The following is a 23389-nucleotide window of genomic DNA, read 5'->3' as shown; positions in this document are numbered from 1 at the left end:
GACCTGATGCTAAATTTTGTATACCTATTTATTTATATTGCTTGTTTGATCTTTAGTTAAGTGCTTCCCAACCCAAGAAATACTGACGGTACAGGTTTTCTCAGTAAACTCATGGAACATGAACTGGGAAATCACTGAATCCTGGACTGTTGGTTTGTGTCCAGTTTACAGTGTGTGGAACAGTGGCAGTATTTTCTTTAAAAAAAAAAAGTAAACAATAAAAAAAAACAATTATATAAAAAAAAAAAAATATATATATATATATATATATATATATATATATACTTCAGCATCAGTCAAGCTGAATTCACTAGGTGAATATATATTGTATATATTCTGATTTTAATTTCCCCATCTACTTATCTGAATTTCCAAATACGAAAACATTACCTTGGAGTAAATCTTATTGCCACTTTTATTTTAAGTACATTTAGAAACATTGGATTTAGTTCTTCTCTACATTAGGCTTGGCATCAATTTAAAATATAAAAGGACTATTATAGAAGGAATTAAAATTAAATGCATGTTTAAAAAGTCATTCAAGACTATATCCATAGAGGATTAAATATTTTATAAATATTCGTCTCTTAAATGCTAAACATTTACGTCAGTTCATTGTTTTCCTGTGTGGAGATTATTTAAGCTAAATTCCACTTATAATACATACATCCTGCCTTTGATACATATAACACAATAATACCAATTACAAATACTGTTATTGTTTAAAAAAAGATGCAAATAAAGAGAAATCTAACTTACAAAAGCTGCCTAACATTGTACAATTAACATTCAGGTTGAGAAGAAAGTTGCATTTTGTGTGATTTGGTAACTGTCAAATTCAACCAACGCCCCATACTTTGTTTTTTGCATCACACAAAAGGTTGAAGCACAACCTAATAAAATATTAATCACTCTTATTTCGCGTATAAACACCCAAGCCCTTAATCCTTCAACATATTTTGTTAACAAATGGGCCTAAAGCCATTGGTACATTAAAGCAAATGGAAAACTGAGCACTTTGTCTGGCCAAACAAAATGTAATTAAAAATAATACAGCATCAAAAGATAAGACTAATGCACGCAACATCTTTAAACATTTGCAATGAGGCTGTATGCTTCTACAATAGGCATCAATCCAAAAGTATGAGGATAATAATGAAAACGGAATTGTCTACATCACAAGTCACCAATTGTTTAGTGCCATAAGCTTCAAAAGCTTGGACTGATGATCAATTTTATAACATGACAGGAGGCTTCGTATTTGCTTAAGTCTCTCTTTACTAGAACTCCACAGCAGCACAGAAAACAACCAATCAGAAAAAAGTTAGGTACTATAAAACTCCCCTCCCCATGCATCATTTCCTCTTTCTTTGCTGCTCCGCACCAGTACAGGTCAGAGTACCTCTGCCTCCTGCTAATATTAGTTGGTGGCTTTGGGTTTATTATGATTTATTTAGGGTGTATATTTGTTATTTTAGTCATGTTGTTTTGCTTATATATATATTGTACTTTCATATATATATTTTTATGTTATAGCATTAGTTATACCTATGTTATGTACATTTTTTGGTCATATAATTATTTTGAATCCATATTTTATTGATATACATATTGTTTTTATATTATTTTCCGTTTTTGCTTTTATTTCTGCTTCATGATTTCTGCATGTTTTTTTGCTCGTTTCCCCTGTGTCATTGGGGATGTTTGTGGTATCGGGGGAGCCCCTGGGGATCCCTGTTGTTTGTTTTGCCCTCCTCTCCACTCCCTGGCGCCATTCTACTAGTTTCCCTCCCCTGTGGGGATGCGGGCGCTCTGCTCGGGGTGTCAGGAGACTAGCCGTTTGTCTGCCTCCTCTGACTCCCCGAGCTCTGGTGTGAGACTGCCGGCGCCCGGGGTTCCTCGCGGTCAGACGCGAGCACCCCGCGACCGGGTCTGCTCACGCACGTGGCCGCCTCGCCGCGGCCGGGTTTTTCCCTCAGCCTCGTGGATCCGACCGGCTGGAGAAAGGGGCGCCTGCTCACGGCCCCTCCTCCTTCCACGGTCGGATCTCTGCGTTTGTTGCCCTGCTGAGATTCCCCGGCGGGTCTCAGCAGTTTTTCCACATTCCACATATATCACTATAGTTATTTAGTGTTGATCTCACAGCTTGCTGTGAGCTTTAGGGCTTTTTATAGGTCAGACTTCTGATTTTCTATGACAGTTCTTATTTTCTGGCTGTGTATTTGTCTCACAGTGTATATGAGATTGCTATGCGTTTTTCTCACAGTGTATATGAGATTACTATGCGTTTTTCTATCAGTGTATGTGAGATTACTATGTGTTTGTCTGACAGTGTATATCAGATTACTATGTGTTTGTCTGACGGTGTATATGAGATAGCTGTGTGTTTTTCTGACTATATATATCAGATTACTATGTGTTTTTCTGACAGTGTATATATGATAGCTGTGTGTTTTTCTGATTATGTTTATCAGATTATTATGTGTTTTTCTCACTGTGTATATGAGGTTGCTAGGTGTTTTTCTGACTGTGTATACGAGATTTCTGTGTGTTTTTATGACTGGGTGTATGAGATTATTAAGTGTTTTCTGACAGTATATATGTGACTACTGTGTGTTTTTCTGACTGGGTATGTGAGATTATTATAGGTTTTTCTGTCAGTGTATGTCAGATTACTAGGTGTTTTCTGACAGTGTATATCTCAGATTGCTGGGTGTTTTTTACTGACAGTGTATATCGCAGATTGCTGCGTGCTTTTACGGACAGTGTATATCACATATTGCGGTGAGTTTGACTGCTGTGTATATCTCAGGATATTGTAGTTTTGCTGACAGTGTATATCGCGGTTTCCTGTGAGTTACAGGTATTGTGAGCTTGGATTAGTGTGCCTCGCAGTATATAACCTTTCGGGTCCAGCTATGGGGTCTCTGAGGAGACTACTCTGGTATGAACTCACTGCCCATGGCATACATATAGTGTTAACAGACCTGGATCTGGAATACCAGTCTACACTGATTCTATTCAATATTTTCAGAGATGATGATGATGGTATCTATATTTACGATTGAGTCATCAAACAGTTCTGTGTGAGCTTGTGCATACCAATTCACAGTTTAAGGTGAGTATCGCTCTATGTATCTTACTTTCAGGGACATGGTAATCACTGTGACAACTTCCGCTTATACCAATACAGCTGGGATACCGCTGTTTGCCTGCTGGGCATTTAGGGACTGCCAGTCCCGGTTCAAGTTACTCAGACAGCATTACGCTGCCTAAAGGCTTGATTGCCTAAGGGCCCTATGTCACAAGATGCCCTGAGGATCTACAATTTTGGGGACCTCTACCCGAACTCAGAGGTCCTCGTTACTCATTCGATACCCACCGTAAAGCGCTACGGAATTGGAAGACGCTGTATATAAATGCATGTTATTAATAATATTGGTATCACTCAGCCCATTGATTGGCCTGCTATGTCTGTGCCCCATTGATTGGCCTGCTATGTCTGTGCCCATAAGATTGGCCTGCTTTGTCTGTGCCCATAAGATTGGCCTGCTTTGTCTGTGCCCATAAGATTGGCCTGCTATGTCTGTGCCCATAAGAATGGCCTGCTATGTCTGTGCCCCACAAGAATGGCCTGCTATGTCTGTGCCCCACAAGAATGGCCTGCTATGTCGGTGCCCATGAGAATGGCCTGCTATGTCTATACCCATAAGAACGGCCTACTATGTCTGTGCCCATAAGAACGGCCTACTATATCTGTGCCCATAAGAACGGCCTACTATGTCTGTGCCCATAAGAATGGCCTGCTATGTCTGTGCCCATAAGAACGGCCTGCTATGTCTGTGCCCATAAGAACGACCTGCTAGGCCTGTGCCCATAAGTACGGCCTCTGTGCCCATAAGTACGGCCGGCTATGCCGGTGCCCCAATTATTGGCCTCCTATGTCGGTGCCTATTTCTATGGCCTACTATGTCGGTGCCTATTTCCTTGGCCAACTACTCTGTGTCCATTAGTTGGCCCGCTGGGCCTGCTCTATCCCTTTTGGCCGCAGGCCTGGGGGAATACCACTGAGGAGAAACCAGTGCCCACCAGTGACATGGAAATAGGCAGGTGTCCGGACAGGCACCATTGCCATACTATCCAAGAGGACACCAATATACGGCCATCTGGATATGACAGGTAGGGTGAAGGCCCTAAACCTCAGACCTGAAGGGCAAGTTTTTTCCTATGAAGATCCCGGACACACATCCGCGGATTGCGCCAATCCGGCGACGGCACATCTCCAAGGAGAACTTTGCACAGGCAAGGACCGGTACTCAGACACCTACAGGAGAACGCAGTGTTTTTTTCCTTGTCTTTATCAACTAACTTCGTATCTGCCTCCCGGTATCCGGATAGCTATCGGTAGTTATCCCTGCGCGAGGTTAGCTCCTGGCCCTGTTCAGTGGGGCTTACTTGTCTTGCCTTCTGGCCTGCCCTTTTGCCTTCTAGCTGAGATAGAATTTGCGTTTTTTTCTCGTATCTACGTTTTTGTTGTCTTTTTTGTTTTCGTGACTTCTTTTTCCTTTCGCTCGGGTCGTCGAGAGGCCGGACTCGACCTCCTCCGACCTCCTGGGTACTCGTGGATTGCGGAGAACGTCTCCAGCTTTCCCCAGACTACCAACGGTCCGCCTGGACCCCGCGCGCGCGCACGGGATCTGGACGGTCAGTTGATAGTTTTTCCAGTGTTTTTCCCTTAGATTTCCCTCAGCCTTATGCTGATACTCGTATTTGGTGTACCCTATAGTTGGTCACCCTGAGTCTCTAGGGACTCTAGCTTGGATCACAGGAGGGTGCGGCCCTCCATCTCTTCGATCCGAGAATATTTTATCTTCTGGAGCAGAGAGCGAACCCTCTCAGATACGGAACCGGACACTGATTTGTTATTGGAGGGCGCAGCCCTCCCTCAACCTCAGCCAGAGACTGAGCTGGATACAGGGGTCATGTTTGGAGAAAACATTTTCATAGAGAGGAACGGTCACGGATGCAGACTCTACTGTTTGGTTATTTACGGGTGCGGCCCGCTCAGGCTATCAGCTGGACGTTGGCACGTTATTTGATCACATTAGTAGAGAGCGCGGCTCTCTCATACACTCGACGCTCTACGGTGCCATCCATTTGTTCAGCACACAGACTTGTACCTGTGCCAGAGGTCGATGACTACATGGAGGGGCGTCCCTCCTGCATTCCAGTAGATCTGACGTCCGTGCTCCTGATTTCGATATAGAGGACTGCCTGGTCATGTGAGATATCCATATTTAGACTGGATTCCTCTAGTCTATCTACTGTAATGGAGGGATATTCTCACAGAGGTATAACGAGGGTGACTCCCTCTTATTTATACACACTCCTGGAGATGGTACGGCTATCGGATGGAACTCAGGTATTATGTGAGTGCAGGTTTTGGGAATATTCTGCACCATAAAAAAAAAAAAAAAAAACAGAGGATTGCTTTCTGTTTTTGGATATCCAGTCCATTGTGAACAACTGCTCAGGCAGTTTCTCCCATAATTGAGTGGCAGGAGATACGGGGACCTTCATGGAGCAAACGGGCTCTGCCCAACTCGGATAACAGGATTAGGAGGGCCCATTACCCGCTCTGAGGGTAAAAATCGTACGTATGTTCACATGGTAAGACCGGATAACCCGGTTTGTCTTGACCTTCACGGTCATCAGATCTTGGGATAAGTTGGCAGGACTGCCCCGGCTTCTCGAATAAGAATCCTGGTGATCAGGGTTCGGAGATGGAGGACCCCCGTCTATACTCTAGTTTTTCCTCACAGGAGCCGTTTTTGTTGGATTCGCGCTTCCCTACTTTTCAACTATCGTCGAGGAGACCTACGAGACCTTATGGTGGTACCTGGTATACCCCGACTCCTACACAGACATCTTTCACTCTTGGACGGGGGCATTTCTGGATGGGAATCTGCGTTCCTGTTTGCACTTCCCATTCCTTTGAAGATTTCCGGGATTCCCTATCCCCAGAATAGTCGACCACCGTTCCTCCACTCAAGTTCAGTTCGGAACCCTGAATGGACGTCCTTTGGAGCCTTTTCTCTACGACGTCCGAAGTTTACCAAGCCCGTTTGGGATGTTGGAATCACTTAGTATACGGCTGGTTTGGCCACACTCTCGCCTGCATTATGAATTTATGCTTGGTTGAGACACCCCACCGGGTAGGACAGGAAGGTACGAAAGTTTCTCCTCGGTTACTATTGCGATTTTGGTGGTGGTCTTCGGTGCGTTCCTGGAGATTGGAGATCTCCCTGCAAGGCCGCATCGCCGAATGGCCCTGGCACGATCGGAGGAACCGCCTTACGGATCATGAGTTGTGACTTGGTGTCAGTTTTCTTCTCGCGACCCTAAGTCCTAGATCGGATTTCGAAGTTATACTACTACAGGAAGGTAGCTAATAGGTCAGATTACCAGCTCATGGACCGACTTCTAGGAAACAGGTTGCTACACCACGTACAATGGATTTACCGGCGGAGGGTGCTTTTTTCCGTATTTGAGATACTTCGTCGGTTGACATCTTCTTTGACCCGTCGGCTGTCATTTATCGTATTTGGAATGTCCGATTAGGATTACTCTGAGATTTCCTGGAATAATTACCAGCGACACAAACAGCGTTGGATTGGTGAACTGAGCGTTGAAACAGCAAATACGAAGCCTCCTGTCATGTTATAAAATTGTAGATTATGCTAGCTTTAGTGTACCTATAATCTTAATTTTATTAATGACAGGAGGCGAGTATTTCCCACCCATTCTTGTCCCTCCCTTGTTTAATGTTACGGTTTAGATTATCAGGTAAGTATACAACTCTGTTTGTTGTCTCTGCTACCTGTCGCTTGTTCCTTATGTCTGTTTTTTTCCATAAGTAGGGTTGGGATATTTACATATTAGGTTAATTTGGTTGCTACTTTGGGTACCTACATGTTTATTCAGAGTACATTTCATTGGATAATCAACCTGTTCGATTCTGTTTTTCTCTCGTTTCAGTTTACAGTCCATCAACACTATCTGGTTTGGCAGTTCTTCTCGGATGGTGGACATCATTGTATTCATCGTATCTAGGACTTTGTTTCTTCCCCATGATGTTCTCTGCCTTTTATTCTGTTTTGTCGCAGCTTGAAAGAGGAAATGATGCATGGGGAGGGGAGTTTTATAGTACCTAACTTTTTTCTGATTGGTTGTTTTCTGTGCTGCTGTGGAGTTCTAGTAAAGAGAGACTTAAGCAAATACTCGCCTCCTGTCATTAATAAAATTAAGATTATAGGTACACTAAAGCTAGCATAATCTACAATTTTATATCTATAAAATCTACTTGCATTTACATGCTTAAGTTATTTAATAGTCACAGCACTAAATCGGTTGCATTTTTCTTGAGTCTGTTTGGATCTTTCTTGAATTCTAAGGCAGGGCTTGACAAATTTGCTTGAAATCTAGGAGCCAGCTAAAAAAGTTAGGAGACAGATTTAAATGTCAAAAATACAATTCTTAAAGGGACACTATAATAGCCAGAACCACTACAGCTTAATGTAGCTGTTCTGTAGTCTATATACTGTCCCTGCACGCTTTTCAATGTAAACACTGACTTTTCAACTAAAGGCAGGGTTTACATAAAGCCAGGTTCAAAATGAACGTACAAAATTGGAATTTAATACATGAAGGAACACAGCTACACTATAGGACCAATGAAATATTGAAACCTAGTTTGTATTATGCTATACATTGTGTATGTTGTAAGATAAGGTAAACAATTCAAAAGAGTGTGGATAACCAGTTATCTAGCTTTTTGTCCACACCATAACACCGCTGCATTGTTCTACTGCAACATTTTCATTTTATCATTTATGTATAAGGTTCATTTATGTATGACCCTTGTAGCCATGTAGCTCTACATTATTGGCTCTTTAGGTTTGCCAGTTTTATTATGCATTTATCAGATGCAGATATAATTTAGAATTCGGCACTATTTTAATAATAAAATCATATAAATGGTAAAATGTATTACCTGAGCTAGGTCGACTGTCACAATCCAAATGTTCGTTTGATGCTTTGCTTGCATCCAGTTTCAGTTCACTGATTTGCTGATCGAGCTGATCCAAGTGGCTTTTCAAACCAACATCTTGCCTTCTCAAACGAGACTATTAAAATAAGAGATAGATAAAAACAAATTTAAAAAAAACAATAAAAATTGCAAATAAGTGTTTTAAACAAAAAGAAGAGGTAAATAGATGTACTTTGAATATACTTTATTTTTCTAATTCATAAAACAAAAGTCAAATTCTAAATGGTATTGCTGCTTTTTTAGTTTTTTGTGTTCTTTTCTTTTTCTCTACAAGTGATAAGCTGCTTAGAAAATAGCAAGGAATGAAGAGTGCAATGGTCCTCAAAGAATGTCTTTAAATAAATAGAATGTAACATACAACTTTTATAAAGAAATGATAAATCTTTCCACCCCATAAATACCAGCAGATATAAAGCAAACAGCTTTAAAAATAGTACATCTTGGATATATGTGCATCAGTAGGAAGGGATAAGAGAAAACTTTCCTCTTAGATAATATCCAATAATAAAAATAATAATAATAATAATAATAATACAATATTTTTTGTATCTTAAATGAAAACTCCTAGAACTATGAAAAACTTAAAGTGTTATTTACTAATGTGAGTATTGTTCAGAATTTAAAGTGAATTTCATATTTAAGGTCAAAGTAGCTAAACTGAAAGCATTATTAAACTGGAGAATGCTCCCAGTTTGGCTGCGTTTACCTTAAATTTAAAATTCACTTAGAATGCAAGTTGTATTCTCACTTTTGAAAATAACCCCTACTAGACTTGGACCTCTCAAGAATGCTGTGCCATGGGGGAACACTCATGGCATTTGTATTTAGGAGAGAGTTCAGTATGTGAAGCCAACCCAATAGCAGTTACTTTTAAATATTCTTCATGTCCCTACTTAAAAAGAAATCTGCAAACACAGCACTATCAAACAGCAACAATACAGCACAGGCTCCATAACCTCTACTTTTACAGACTTAGCTAAAATGTCAAACTTTCCATCCACATGTTTGATCAGATAATAATATGTACATGACACATAACTAAGCAATAGAAATGTTACTGCATAGAGAAAATTCATAAATCCATCAAGTAAGAGTCTATAAAAAATTCATAGTAACCATAAAGACATCAAGTTGGACAAATCAGAAATGTTTTTACTGACAACAAATTATTTAAATTCGTCATTTTACAAATTAGATAAACCAGGTATTTTGTGATTAGCACATTTGGGGAAAATTATTTTCTAACTCATATTTTGGCTGGAATCGGTGTCACATCAACTCCACTTCTTAGAGTATAAATCTGTAGTTGTGTAATGTTTTAACCTATGGAACATTAGAGTATATATACAAGACATTTCTAGAAACAAAATTATGTTCCTGAGTTTAGTAGCACTCAGGAAGTTTACAACAAACCCAGCAACAATTTTGTAGCCGTTACATTAGCTGAGAGGTACATTGTCACCTTTGGTTAGCAAAGACCTCTCTGAGATTATTTAATTCCCAGTTAACATACACTCTCTCCAAACTGCTTCTCCATGGCTACCTAAGAAAGCCTAACTCAGGAGATATATCACAAGGCACTGTCATGCCAGGTTAAATATGTGTGTTAAAATAAAGTCTAACAGGTTTATTTACTAAACTCTTGCAGCAGATGGAAATCTTAAAAGAAAAATTCAGACTAAATATTGCAAACCATGACTATAGTTGAGCTGGAGATTTTTCCCAAATTCTCTATCTCACCGTAGTATTCTCATTTGGATTCCAATTTACTGTCATATATTCATATTCACTATATTAATAATAAATATATTCATATCCACTATAGTGTGTAGTTTGGTGAATAATCATGTAATATATTACAGTAATGTGACCTGCTTGCATGCCACAAAAGCTTTAAAAAGAAGTCCACTCGACATAACACTCTTTTATTTGTATATAAAAACAAGCTAAAAACAAAATATAGTTGTATAGCATCAACTTGGTATGTTGGTAAATTTATGATAAATAAATGCACATCTATGATCAATGGAAAAGGAGCCCTGCTTATTAGATCGTGTAATCTAATGCTTTACTAAAATGTATTGCAATCAAAAGCTTAACAACAACATTATACAATCTAAAACTTAACTAAAACATATCATCTGAAACCTAGCTAATATTAGCTAGCACACAGACCAGTTAAGTTAAGATACTTAAAATATGATACAAAAATATACACTGAATTCACTAGTGGCCAGCAGCTGCAAGGACATCACATTTTACTACTTTGTCATTATTTATAGTGAAAGACATTCCAAGAACATTCAACACAGCACACAATCTGCAATGTTTATTTCATCAATTGTTGGTAGTAATGGTGGTTTGCAAAAGATACTGATAGTCAACTCATGACTCCCTGAGGAATGTTAAACTTCAGGTGGTCCCAATTTATCGAAATAGTAACAAAAGCAAAATGTGAGAGTATGAACTTACTGTTTAGACATGCATACAAGGTTACATCAAAATTTGAAAAAATACATACAGTATCTGAAAACAAAATCCACATAATAGAAAATTGTGTAATACTGTATTGCACTTAAAATATTTTAATTTGCTTAATCCTAAAAAGTAACCACTCACATTTTAGATCCTTGTGACTGGCTCTAATCTTTTTGGCTCATGTGCCTTTCTTATGTAGCACCCCACTTTATGAAAATGTAATATCCAACATAAAGAGAGGATATAAAAACAGGGACAAATCTGAATTTGTATCCTCAGAATGGTAGTGGATTATAATCCAGAAATATTATATTCTGCACACCTTGTTTTGAACCCTAGAAATCTGTACTACAGGAGTATAGGTAATGGTGTCAATATAGGGTGACCTCTCTGCCCTTTGACCATATGACATCACTCTCAAAAATAAAGCAGACGTCGAAAGAAAAAAAAAGTAGTGCAGCTCAGTATGTTTACCAACACCCAACTATAATAATTAGGTGCACTTACTCTGTAAAGAGCCTTAACATTTAGCTCTGAAGTAATGAGCTTATGTGTTATTAGACTGATGTAAACACAAGATCTTCCACCCAAGAGGCAGCCAAGGACCGCAGTTTGCAGATAAAATATGGCATTATTTATAAAAACAATTAAACAAATGCAAAAACAAAATAAAATATACAGAGACACATTTCACCAATAATCAGACAATTACATTTTTTGTTAACTTTTCCTTTCCTTTTGAATCTTGTATCTACTCCCCTTCCTGCTACTTGTCTTTATTTTTCTTAACTTTTGGTTCTTATGCTGGAAATCCATATTTTTACAATGTCAGTTCGTTTTCTCAGTAAACGATGTCTGCAGCTTGCTCTGGGTTAGGTAAATTTGTTCAGCAACTGAAATGGAACTTTGCTTAAACTCCGCTGGCGCTGGGGATCCCTCCGAATGCGCATGCACAGCAAGAGCCGTGCGCGCATTCAAACCGCCCATAGGAAAGCATTACTCAATGCTTTTCTATGGACGTTCAGTGTCTTAGAATCGCGGAAGCTCCTCTAGCGGCTGTCAGTGAGACAGCCACTAGAGGCTGGATTAACCCTCGGTGAAACATAGCAGTTTCTCTGAAACTGCTATGCTTTCAGCTGCAGGGTTAAAACTAGAGGGACCTGACACCCAGACCACTTTATTGAGCTTAAGTGATCTGCGTGTCTGTAGTGGTCCTTTAAGTGTGTGTGCATCTGCATGCACTGGTGTACATAAGGCGGTCGCAGGGGTCGCAACCCTGCAACCCCTGCGACCAGGTGCCCGCCGCCATGTGTTGCGGCCCCGGCCCGCGCAGAGTAAGCGTGGGGGGGGGCCCACAGATCAGTTTTCGCACCGGGGCCCCATAGGTCATGTGTACGCCACTGGGGCTGGGTAAACCATGGCTGTGGTGGCTTTATGGGAAATCTGACCCTGTCTGCATATTGCCAAAGATCATTCTCGAAACAGGAAAACAGAGATCCTATTTTATCTTATGTATACCTAAAATATAGCTAAACAACTAATGTGAATGAAAAATAAAATAAATTAATTAAAGCAAGGAGAAAAAGAAGGGACAAAAAGGATTATTTAAAAGGAAACCCTGCAAGAGCCACTTTAATGCTGCCATGGCGATTGATTATAAGGAAAAGAAAACTGCGGTTAAGTATATAATGAATTCCTTATTCTCAATCCATTCACCTTTGGTAGGTTAATTACTAAATTACTTTTTAAGAAGTTACAGTTTCCGTTCCCTTGCCCAAGTAAAAGGTCATAAAGAGTTGATGATTGCATAGTAAGTATATATCAGCATTTCTGAATCTAGCACCTCCATATTCCTGATGCTCTTGGCGTGTGTCTGGTATCATTCTACAGAATGATAAATGGGCATTCATTTGATGTTCCCATAGATTTTAAGCTCATTTGAGTAGGGCCTTCTTGACTCTGTTCAGTGGCGTACACATGACCTATGGGGCCCCGGTGCGAAAATTGATCCGTGGGCCCCCCCCCGCATGCTTACTCTGCGCAGGTTGGGGCCGCAACACATGGCAGCGGGCACCTGGTCGCAGGGGTTGCAGGGTTGCGACCCCTGCGACCGCTGTATGTACACCAGTGCATGCAGATGCACACACACTTAAAGGACCACTACAGACACCCAGATCACATCAGCTCAATTAAGTGGTCTGGGTGTCAGGTCCCTCTAGTTTTAACCCTGCAGCTAAAAGCATAGCAGTATTAGATAAACTGCTATGTTTCACTGAGGGTTAATCCAGCCTCTAGCGGCTATCTCACTGACAGCCGCTAGAGGAGCTTCCGCGATTCTAAGACACTGAACGTCCATAGGAAAGCATTGAGTAATGCTTTCCTATGGGCGGTTTGAATGCGCGCACGTCTCTTGCCGTGCATGCACATTCGGAGCTGAGCGGCGGAGGGATCCCCAGCGCCAAGGGAGTCCGGCGCTGGAGAAAGGTAAGTGCTGAAGACACACACACACTCTCACGAACAGACGCATACACACTAGCTAACAGACACACACATTTACTGACAGAGACACACTCAGCGACAGACATACATACACACTCACTTACAAAACATACACTCTCACTGACAAACACACACTCACTAACAGAAATCAAACAGACTCACTAACACAAACACACTCAGTAACAGACACACACAGTAACACACTCACTGACACTCACTAGCAGACACACACTCACTGACACTCACACTAACACACACACTAACACTCACAGGAACACTCACAGTAACACTAACACACACACTAACAGTAACACACACAGTAACACAAACACACACACTAACACTCACAGTAACACTAACACACACACACACACAAACACATTTTTTTTTTAAATTTAATCCCCCCAGCCTCCTTACCTTTTGGAGTGCTGAGGGGATTCCCTGGGGTCCAGTGGTGCTGCTGGGCTCCTGGTTGGCCGGTCATCCGGCGGGCAGTCAGGCTGGCCGGTGCGCGAGGGAGCACTCTCCCCTGAGTGCTTCCTCTTCAGCTCCCTCGCGCGCCGCGTACTGATACCGGCGCCGGAAGATGACGTCATCTTCCGGCTCCAGTATCATTGCGGCGCGCGAGGGAGCTGAAGAGGAAGCACTCAGGGGAGAGTGCTCCCTTGCGCACCGGCCAGCCTGACTGCCGCCGGGTGTAAGCAGGGCCAACCTCGGGGGGCCTGGAGGTGGCCGGCTCCTGGGCCCCCCAGGAGAATAGGCTGGCCCATTGCGTACATACCGGGTCGCAGGGGCGGCCGGGCCCCCTGGTGGGCCGTGCCCGGTCGCAGCTGCGACCCCTGCGACCCTGGTATGTACGCCACTGACTGTTATATTCTGTATGTAGATTACTTGTTGTTAAATATCCCCTTTATATAATTGTAAAAGTGCTGCATAATATATTGACACTATATAACTTCTAATAATAATATTATAATAATAATGCACTGATGGTGCCATGGCGTCATGAGAGTTAAAAGAACACTTTAGAATTAGAAACAAATGCATATTCCTAAACCTTTTAGATGACTGTACCCTTGCTGCCAGGGTTAAAGTTTTACTTACCCTGTCTCAGGCTTCATTGAGATTGATGAACTAAGTCAATACAATGCATTTCTTTAGAAAAGCAATGGGAGTCTGGTGCACATGCGCAGAAAAACGCCACACTGCTCCAATCAGATGCACCTCTCTGAGACTATGTGATTGAAATAGTGTAGTTTTACTCCACTATTTTGGTGGAACCACTTCTAGAGGCAGCCTAATCATGCAATGAAAAGATTGCCCGCCCTGCAGAAAGACAATGTTTTCAGCTGCAGGGTTTAAATGGAGGAGTGGGGAGGCTGAAGTGTTAGTCACTTTAAGTGAAATAGAATTTCCATCTCTGTGCACCAACAGTTTTTTTCTCTTAAATACCACAACCCATAGCTTTAAATTAGCTATGAGGCTGTACAAACCAACAGGAAATTACAGTTCCTCTTTAAATACATCTACCATTTGCCTGTAAAGTAGCAAAGACACGCTGCTAGGATTAAAGGGACACCATAGTCACCAAAAGAAATTTAGCTTAATGAGGCAGTTTTGATGTGTAGATCATGCCCCTACAGTATCATTGCTCAATTATCTGCCTTTTAGTAGGTGAATCACTTTGTTTATACAGCCCTAGTCACACCTCCTTCCATGTGACTTACACAGCCTTCCTAAACACTTCCTGTAAAGAGTCATCTAAAGTTTACACTTCCTTTATTGCAAATTCTGTTTAATTAGACTTTCTTATCTCCTGCACTGTTAATAGCTTGCTAGACCCTGCAGGAGCCTCCTGTATGTAATTGAAGTTCAATTTATAGAGCAGGGGATAAAAAGTTACATATGATTGAAAATGAAACCATTTTGTTTTCATGTAGACTGTATCAGTCACAGCCAGGGAAGGTGTGGCTAGGGCTGCATAAACAGAAGCAAAAGTGATTTAACTCCTTAATGGCTGTGAATTGAGTAGTGAAACTTCAGAGGCATGATCTATGCACCAAAACTGCTTCATTAAGCTAAAGTTGTTTTTGAGACTATAGTGTCCCTTTAACACTAGTATTATAATGGGTTTAAAGCAATATCTGTAGTTTTTCACTTTGTGGCATATAAGACTTGATAGAGGAAATACTACTTTTACTTATTTTCTTGTCAAATTGTTAATATTCAAACTGTTAAGTAAAGAAGTAAAGATTTAGACCATTTACTACCTTTAAAGGAACACTATAGTCACCTAAATTACTTTAGCTAAATAAAGCAGTTTTAGTGTATAGATCATTCCCCTGCAATTTCACTGCTCAATTCACTGTCATTTAGGAGTTAAATCACTTTGTTTCTGTTTATGCAGCCCTAGCCACACCTCCCCTGGCTATGATTGACAGAGCCTGCATGAAAAAAAATAACTGGTTTCACTTTCAAACAGATGTAATTCACCTTAAATAATTGTATCTCAATCTCTAAATTTAACTTTAATCACATACAGGAGGCTCTTGTAGGGTCTAGAAAGCTATTAACATAGCAGGGGATAAGAAAATCTTAATTAAACATAACTTGCAATAAAGAGAGCCTAAATAGGGCTCTCTTTACAGGAAGTGTTTATGGAAGGCTGTGCAAGTCACATGCAGGGAGGTGTGACTAGGGTTCATAAACAAAGGGATTTAACGCCTAAATGGCAGAGGATTGAGCAGTGAGGCTGCAGGGGCATGTTCTATACACCAAAACTGATTCATTAAGCTAAAGTTGTTCAGGTGACTATAGTGTCCCTTTAATATGTTTATTTTGTTACTTACAAAATGTGAAAAAACACAAAACAAGAAATAAACAACCAAATATGTATGTTCCGTATTTCTGTGAAGATATACAGGAACAAACTAGGGTTGGAGACATCATTATAAAGTTAAAGGACAACTGTCATCAAATTGGGACTTCTTGTTTTTTTGTGAAAAGTAAAAAATTGATGACAGATTTTCTTTAAGTAGCTTTGGGTACCATTAGAATGACTTTGGACAGTGGATGCAATTTCCTGTCCTGTATCAGGATAATTGAATCAAAATAATAAATGAAATATGGTTCAACATGCTGAATTTAGATAACTGCATACTATTGTTGGTGATTGGTGCTTAGTTAATTGAACTCTAGATATCCTGAAATATTCCTTATCACATTATGATAGATATGTATATACTTCACATATAGTCACTTTTGATTTTCTTTAATAATGTATATATAGTATTTGATTAATGTAACATTAGACAAGTCATTATATATTATATATGTTTGAGTTGGAGACTTCCTATTTCAGTTAATGAGTTAATATCTTGGTGAAATACGATCTTGTTTTTGTTCTTGAGCAACTCTCAATATAAATTAGTCCATGACATGCTTTCAGACTTACAGGTGATGTAATGGAAGTGGAATGATTGTTTTGTTTCTAGCAACTGTGTGTAACTGTATGTGTGTGCCTGTGTGTGTGTATCCGTGTGTGTGTGTTTGCAGTGTATGTGTATATATGCATAGATCTAAGTATACAAATGCCAACACTAAACACAAACACACCCTGCATTCTAACCACCAACACTACATACAAATACACCACTGCATACAAACACATTCAAAGACAAAAACTACACACAAATATACACCTGCATTCACACAACCCTACTCCATACAAAAACATGCTTACATTCAAACACACAGATAGTGGTTGTAAATAAAGCCCTGCAAGACTGGGCAAATGGGAAATCCCCAGCTGGAAAAGCATTGTTGGACCTCTATGAAAGTTGAGGATCTATCTTTTTGTCACCCTCTTCATACAGGTGTGGCCCTAAAAAATTATTTAATCAAGGCCGTCTCTGTATTAGTTCTACCACTACCCGATAGTGTGAAGAAATTATATTTATTGAGGAAACCAGGGTTACATAACATATGTTTAATATAGTAATTTAGAATTGTAATGAAGCATGATTTATTGTGAGTTATTCACAAACAAATGGTACAATGAGTGTATTATAATATATTTTTACTTTTTTGGGGAGAGTTATTTTGTAAAGAGATTCATATTTTTGATAAGGTGATAACTCACCTTGGAGTGTCCAAATAAAGTATAGTATTAAAATGTATTGATGTATGGGAGTACTGTGTTTAATACTGTTATCTCTTAGGTCATTCTTCATAAATGATTAATCAATGTTCTACTCAATGACTCTTATTGAAAGCAAGGAAATTGTCAGGGTTTTAAGAAGTATCTCTTGTTAAACAACTGCTGTTAAAACAAGATCTAAAAAAATGTTTTAAAAAAACACAGCTATTTTGTACACAGCACTGGTAACTTATTTTGTTGATCCAACATAATCATTTAACCTAGACGCTAAATCCAATTTCCTCTCTGCAACTCAGAGTGATATAATATTGCCATAAAATAAATCAACTTCCTTTTGTTGTTTTTTTCCTTTTTTTTCCTTTTTTTTTCCTTTTCGTCTGATTGATACCTGATGACCAATTATAACACCCATGGTGGAAAAGGGGTTTGAATTAACTTGAGATCAATGATGTGTGTAATTGCCAGAGTTAGAAAAGGGAGATTAAACTACTTATGGTCTCAGTTTGATCTTGGTGGACGTTTATGAATTCAAATTCCCAATGTAAATAGCACCAGCTACTTTTTGTCAAATAATTCTATTCAACATAGTAACAAGACCTTTAAGAATAAAAGGGTTTTGTGTCTCTGTCTTAACCTATTTAAAAGGACCTTTGATGTTGGCTATTTGTAATTAATGCTCAAAATGCTTGAGGGGGTAAAAAAAAAAAAAGAACCGTAGTAAATCTGGAGTGTAATGTGTTTAAGTTAATCATCACCCTGATTTATTTTACCCCCTATGAATCAAGAATTCAGTTTACTGTTAGGAAAACACTGTCTCTGAAGCCGAGTTCACTTACAAAAACATGGACATATCTTAAGAATAGAACCTAAGTGTGAAAGAAAACATAGACAACTGTACCACTACCATATGTTGGTATACTTGGAAATCAAACAAGAACTCCCACTTAGCAAAGTTGGAATTAAAGTGTGAATATCCCGATTGACATAAAGAATGGAGGAGAGCTGTGAAAAGTGTTTTTGAAAATAGAGCCAACATTATGTACATGCTCAAGTGTTGTATTTGTGTAGTCTTCAAATCCATGTGGGTGGGGAATGCCTCCATTTCGGGAACTGCAGCTTCTATAATTCTGTCCCTCTCCATGGCTGACAATGCATCATGAAATTGTAGTTCCACAACTCCTTGAGAGTTACATTTTGGCTATCCATTAAATAAGTGTACTAAACAAGCCCTAATAGGTTAGAGGCAAAAGGGTGGATTTAGATTCAAGTTTATACATTAAAGTGTCTCTGTGTGATAGGTACACTTGTATGAAAACATTTAAATTAAATCCCATCTATAAATTGGGCACGATTCTTGAAGAATAGCTAAAACCTACATACATTGGGAGAAAAATCTATTTAAAATGATGTCTCTCTCCAATAGATTGTTCAGCACAGAGTTAATATAGAAAGAACTGACTGACGGGGAGAGCAGAACAACCCTCCTACAGACAATTCTGCTATCCAGCATGGAAACCACAGGGCAAGTGAAATGGTTGCTATAATTATTGCTTATTGCGTTTCTTGCACTGGATGTACTTTATTAACCTACTGGTGCGTGTCAGAGTTATAGAGGAGGTTTGCTCTGCTTTGGTGTGGTCCCAATTAGAGCAAATCAAACCATAAAGGGAGGGACCAGACATGGTTGTTACAGTAATACCCACAGATTTGGCTACAATGGAGATGAGGTAAGTAATAATATATGTAGAAAGTATCCCTAAAATATATAATTTATCTCTCTAATAATTGAACTGGCGTAAGTACTAATATCTCGTAAGTCTACATGGGATGTAGCATTTGTCTCACTGCTAAATTAGAAATTCATTGCCTACAGAGGGATTTTGGCTTAAGTGAAACTGCCAGTTTATGCACCATAACAGCTTATGTCCATTGCAAAAGTTGGCATAGAGTTATGCTACCACTGAGTTACTGCACAGATCTGAACTATCGTGACTCATAAGAATCAATGCAGCTTTAAGACAACTCCCTGTCTCTCTGACAACAAGAGTGTACGTTTTACTTCCTACTTTGTCATCCAAGATCTGTCCATGTCCATTCTGTATGCACATCTCTCACCTACTCTATCCAGCTCTTGAGAGGGCCTGAGTTGTATCCGTATGTATTTGCCAGTGTATACATTGAGTAGGAGATTACAAGATTAGGAATTTTAACAGTCAGTATATTTGCCTTCTTTTTTTTTTTTTTTTGTGTATTGTTTACTACATTATCTTTGTAATGTTTTTTTAAGGGGTCACTTGCAGTCCTATAATGTCTCTTTGCTAAAACATATAATGTATGTAGATCTGTCGGATCCACCTTACTTTTCTGAAGTACTGTGGAGTAGTTAGACATTAAATACCTGGTATTCATATGCTGCAAGAGGGAAATCAAATTACTAGTCAAGACAATTCCTTTGGGATTCTTCCTTGATTATGGAAGGCATTCATCTCCTGCTGCATTGAAAGTGTCTTCAATATTGATACTATAATATGATAATGAGTTAAAATTCTTGGTTTTGTAACATTATGCCATACTTTTCACATATTTTTCTTATAGACAAAAACTTGGGAATCGGGATTCAGACATAAGACTAACATTTGTATCTAGCCAGGTAGAGTCTCCAGATCCATCATTTTTTCTGGATACAGATTACTTTCACAAATGTAAGTGCAGTTCATGAGAAGTGCTGCAATTCATTAATCAGAGAGAAATAGTGCGGCATATGAATTTTAAACTCTACAGGACAGAAAATTTAATATGCTCCCCTTTGACATGACCAAGTAATATGGTTCCAGGAGAACATGTTGGCTCTGGTAACTCTGTGTCCAAGTATAAAAAACCAATGATAAGGATATCAGGGCTTAAAGGGGCACTCCAGGCACCAAAACAACTTAATCTAAATTAAGTTGTCATGGTTCCATAAGCAGCCTAAACTGTCACTTTAGCATATTAAGTCCTACACTATTAACCAGGCCGTAAAAGCTTGTCTCCACTGCAAGCCATAGCATGCTCACCAGAGGCGAACTTGTGCACATCAGGACTACCTTTTCACTCACTAGCGACAAGCGGAAATTTTGAGCCCTGATAATAATAATTGTGTAGAGATGTTGTCCTAGTGGGATTTAAAGCAATCATCCTGTACATCACAAAAGTCAATAAAATGACTTGGGTCCACAGTAGATGTACGAAATCCGAATTTCAAATAGAATTATAACTTGATTTGAATCAGGGAGAAGAAAACATGTTAATCACATGTTAAAATAAATAATAGCTGTATGCAAAAAAACACAAGTAAATGGTACAGAGAGAAAAATACAAGAATTATGTTTATTCATTAACCTTTGAGAGGTAGTACATGAACTAGGAAAGACAGAGCAATTTACGTCTCCTTAAACCATGCTCTTCGTTAACTAGCGGCAATGGAATTTTAACCCTGCCAGTGCAAGAGACAGTATAACAATTGGAGAACAGAGAAACTGATTAACATTTCAATGCACTCAGCATGCATTGGGGGGAGAGTTTCTAGTCACTGGAAATACTTATTCTTATTTAATATATGACCTTACTTTTTCCAGTGATTTATACAATATCGATACTGTCTATCTAAGCGAACTGATTGTGTTGATGCTCTATAGGGTCAGACATGTTACAAATGGTACATTGTTGCGGAATAAGTTAGCGCTATATAAATGCTAATAATAATAATAATAATAATAATAATTGTTTGCACATTCAATGTGCCCATGCAGCTCCTGCCAGAAACCAGCAGCTCCATCAGACAATGATGTATTTAATCACATACCTACATTTAGAACACCAAAGGAAATAAGAACCATAACAACAATAATGTACTGAATATCAAATGCAAAGGAATTCAATTCACAGTGACGTTAACAAATGTTGATTTAAAAAAAAAAAAAAAACTTAAGACCAATTCAAATAAATGTTGATATAAATCATGTATGCCTATTTGTACCCTGCTCAGTTGTAACTTATACAGATACTTAGAGCTTCCTAGCAGGGACATCTTAGTTCTCTATCTATATGTCAACATGAGTAAAAACAAAAATACTTATAATTAACATTTAGAAAAAATTATGAAAAATGCAATATATAAATATATATATATATATTTTTATAAATCTTACCAATTGCTCCTTCAGTATGCTTAGTGTAGCTTCCAGTCTTTGCTCCTCACAGTGAAATGAGCCCATTTGCAGTTTAGCGCTGGGCTGCGCCGTCAGTGGTTGTGGTTCTGAATTGATTGCCAACGCTGCGGTCACCAGTCTCTGCTGCTTCTCCCGCAGCAGATGGAGCTCCTGGATCCCAGCCAAGGCTGCCTGCAGCCTCTCTCCAAACCTGCAGCGGTCCCATCCAGCCAGCCCTGCAGATGACCTAGTCCCGGGCAACATCTTCGGGTAGTCTAGTAGTTTGTGGTCATCGCCAAGACAAAACCAATGTACAGACTGGATAATGGTTGGCACGCGGTGTGTCTCTTATCAGGTGGGTTTCAGGCATATAGGGGCATACATACACAATGTCCCACAATGGTATAAACTGAATTTGCCTGTCTCTGACCTGGTTTTTAAATGGTCTGCAGGCTGGATGCAGATGGCCAGGGAAAGCGTCCTCTGTTCTGATTGCTCCGCAGGAAACAACAAGATTGGTGTCTGGATAAGCACTGAGACTTGTCTGGTCAGTTTTGTCAGCTGCAGTGCTAAGTCTGGTTGACACCTACCTGTAAGGAAATCTAGCTGCATCACCCCCACCTCCTCCCCTCCTCTACACCCTCCCCTCTCCTCTCCTCCTGTAAAGTCCACCCTTTTTGGCTGACACTATCCTGCTAACGCCAACAAATATCTCCATCATTTTCTCTTTCTTTCTTTTTTCTCTTTTTTTTTGTACTGCATTGCAATTTGTCATCAAGGACACATCATGACCTAGAGGTCACAGATTATAGCTTATGTACCTAATGCACGTAGTCTGTCTAGTTTTTCTCAAATGAAAGATAAAGACACTTAATTTGGCAAACACATTTCTATTCTGTATATGTTTACCAGTCATTCCTCAAATCAGGGGTGATACATGAATACAGATGGCATAGCTGTTTCTTTTTAACCCCTTCAAAATCAGGGTGAGTCAATCATTTTCTGGCAAGTTTTAGCATGTCATTGTTCCTAAAATGAAGAAAAATAAAAAAATAGCATGAAAGGTAGACAATATTATAATAATATGAAAAATTATACATGAAAGTGTAAATTAAAATATATATATATATATATATATATATATATATTATTATTATTATTATTATTATTTATTTTTTTTCTAGTCAGAGATGAATTAAACATTTGTATAATTTATTATTGCGAATTTTGTTGCTAATTGATTTTGGTATGCTAGTTATCAATAGCATTGGTCAGCGCTATATACCAAAGCTCCATTGTTCTCTTTGCAAATGTAACATTATGCAGTGACAAGATTTTCCTCACTATGGAAAAAACTCTGTCAAACCCTGACACCACCTTCCATTCCACTTAATAAAAACTGGTCAGCGTTCAGAATAGAACAGAATTAGACAAGTATGCCCATCTTGAGAGAGAGAGAGAGAGAGAGAGAGAGAGAGAGAGAGAGTTTCCCGAAGACCTGAGGAAGAGAGGAAAACTCTTAAAAGCTTGTCTTTTAAGTATTATGTTAGTCCAATAAAAAGGTATCGTTGCATACTGCAATACTCTAAATTTTGGCATCTTCTCTACTGGACTTATATGGCTAATCCTATCTATCTATCTATCTATCTATCTATCTATCTATCTATCTATCTATCTATCTATCTATCATTTTCTTATGTGCAGCAGAATATCTGTGCATAAAATTTATTTGAAGTAGCATAATGATTACAGAAAGTAAAGGAGTGAAATGTAAATACTATGCTGTCTTTTCCACTAACCACCATCTCATAGACAATAGAATAATATTTGCAAATGCCAATAAATAAAAAATCCCCAATTTTTTTCCACCAATTTCTAATTGGCATCCACAATGGAAACTGAGTATTCTTGTCCTATAGAATAGTGTATTAAGGTTAAACAAGATAGAGCATGTTA

The 23389-nt window shown here is 39.1% G+C and overlaps 1 protein-coding gene across 1 annotated transcript in view; it reads right to left on the bottom strand.

Annotated features, from left to right (window-relative positions):
* DACT2 (dishevelled binding antagonist of beta catenin 2) overlaps positions 1-21978 on the bottom strand; it is a 30126-nt gene extending 8148 nt beyond the window's left edge. Inside the window, exons 1-2 of the mRNA XM_063441254.1 lie at positions 21434-21978; positions 8054-8186 (exon numbers count right to left, since the gene is read on the bottom strand). Coding sequence (XP_063297324.1) covers positions 8054-8186; positions 21434-21697 — 397 coding nt within the window. The 5' untranslated portion in view covers positions 21698-21978. The remainder of the gene's footprint in view (positions 1-8053; positions 8187-21433) is intronic.
* Between the last annotated feature and the right edge of the window lie 1411 nt (positions 21979-23389).

Source organism: Pelobates fuscus, chromosome 2 (genome assembly GCF_036172605.1).
Source record: "Pelobates fuscus isolate aPelFus1 chromosome 2, aPelFus1.pri, whole genome shotgun sequence".
Lineage (NCBI taxonomy): Eukaryota > Metazoa > Chordata > Amphibia > Anura > Pelobatidae > Pelobates > Pelobates fuscus.
Note: the sequence above shows the minus strand (reverse complement) of the source record. Positions and strands in the feature narration are given on the sequence as shown.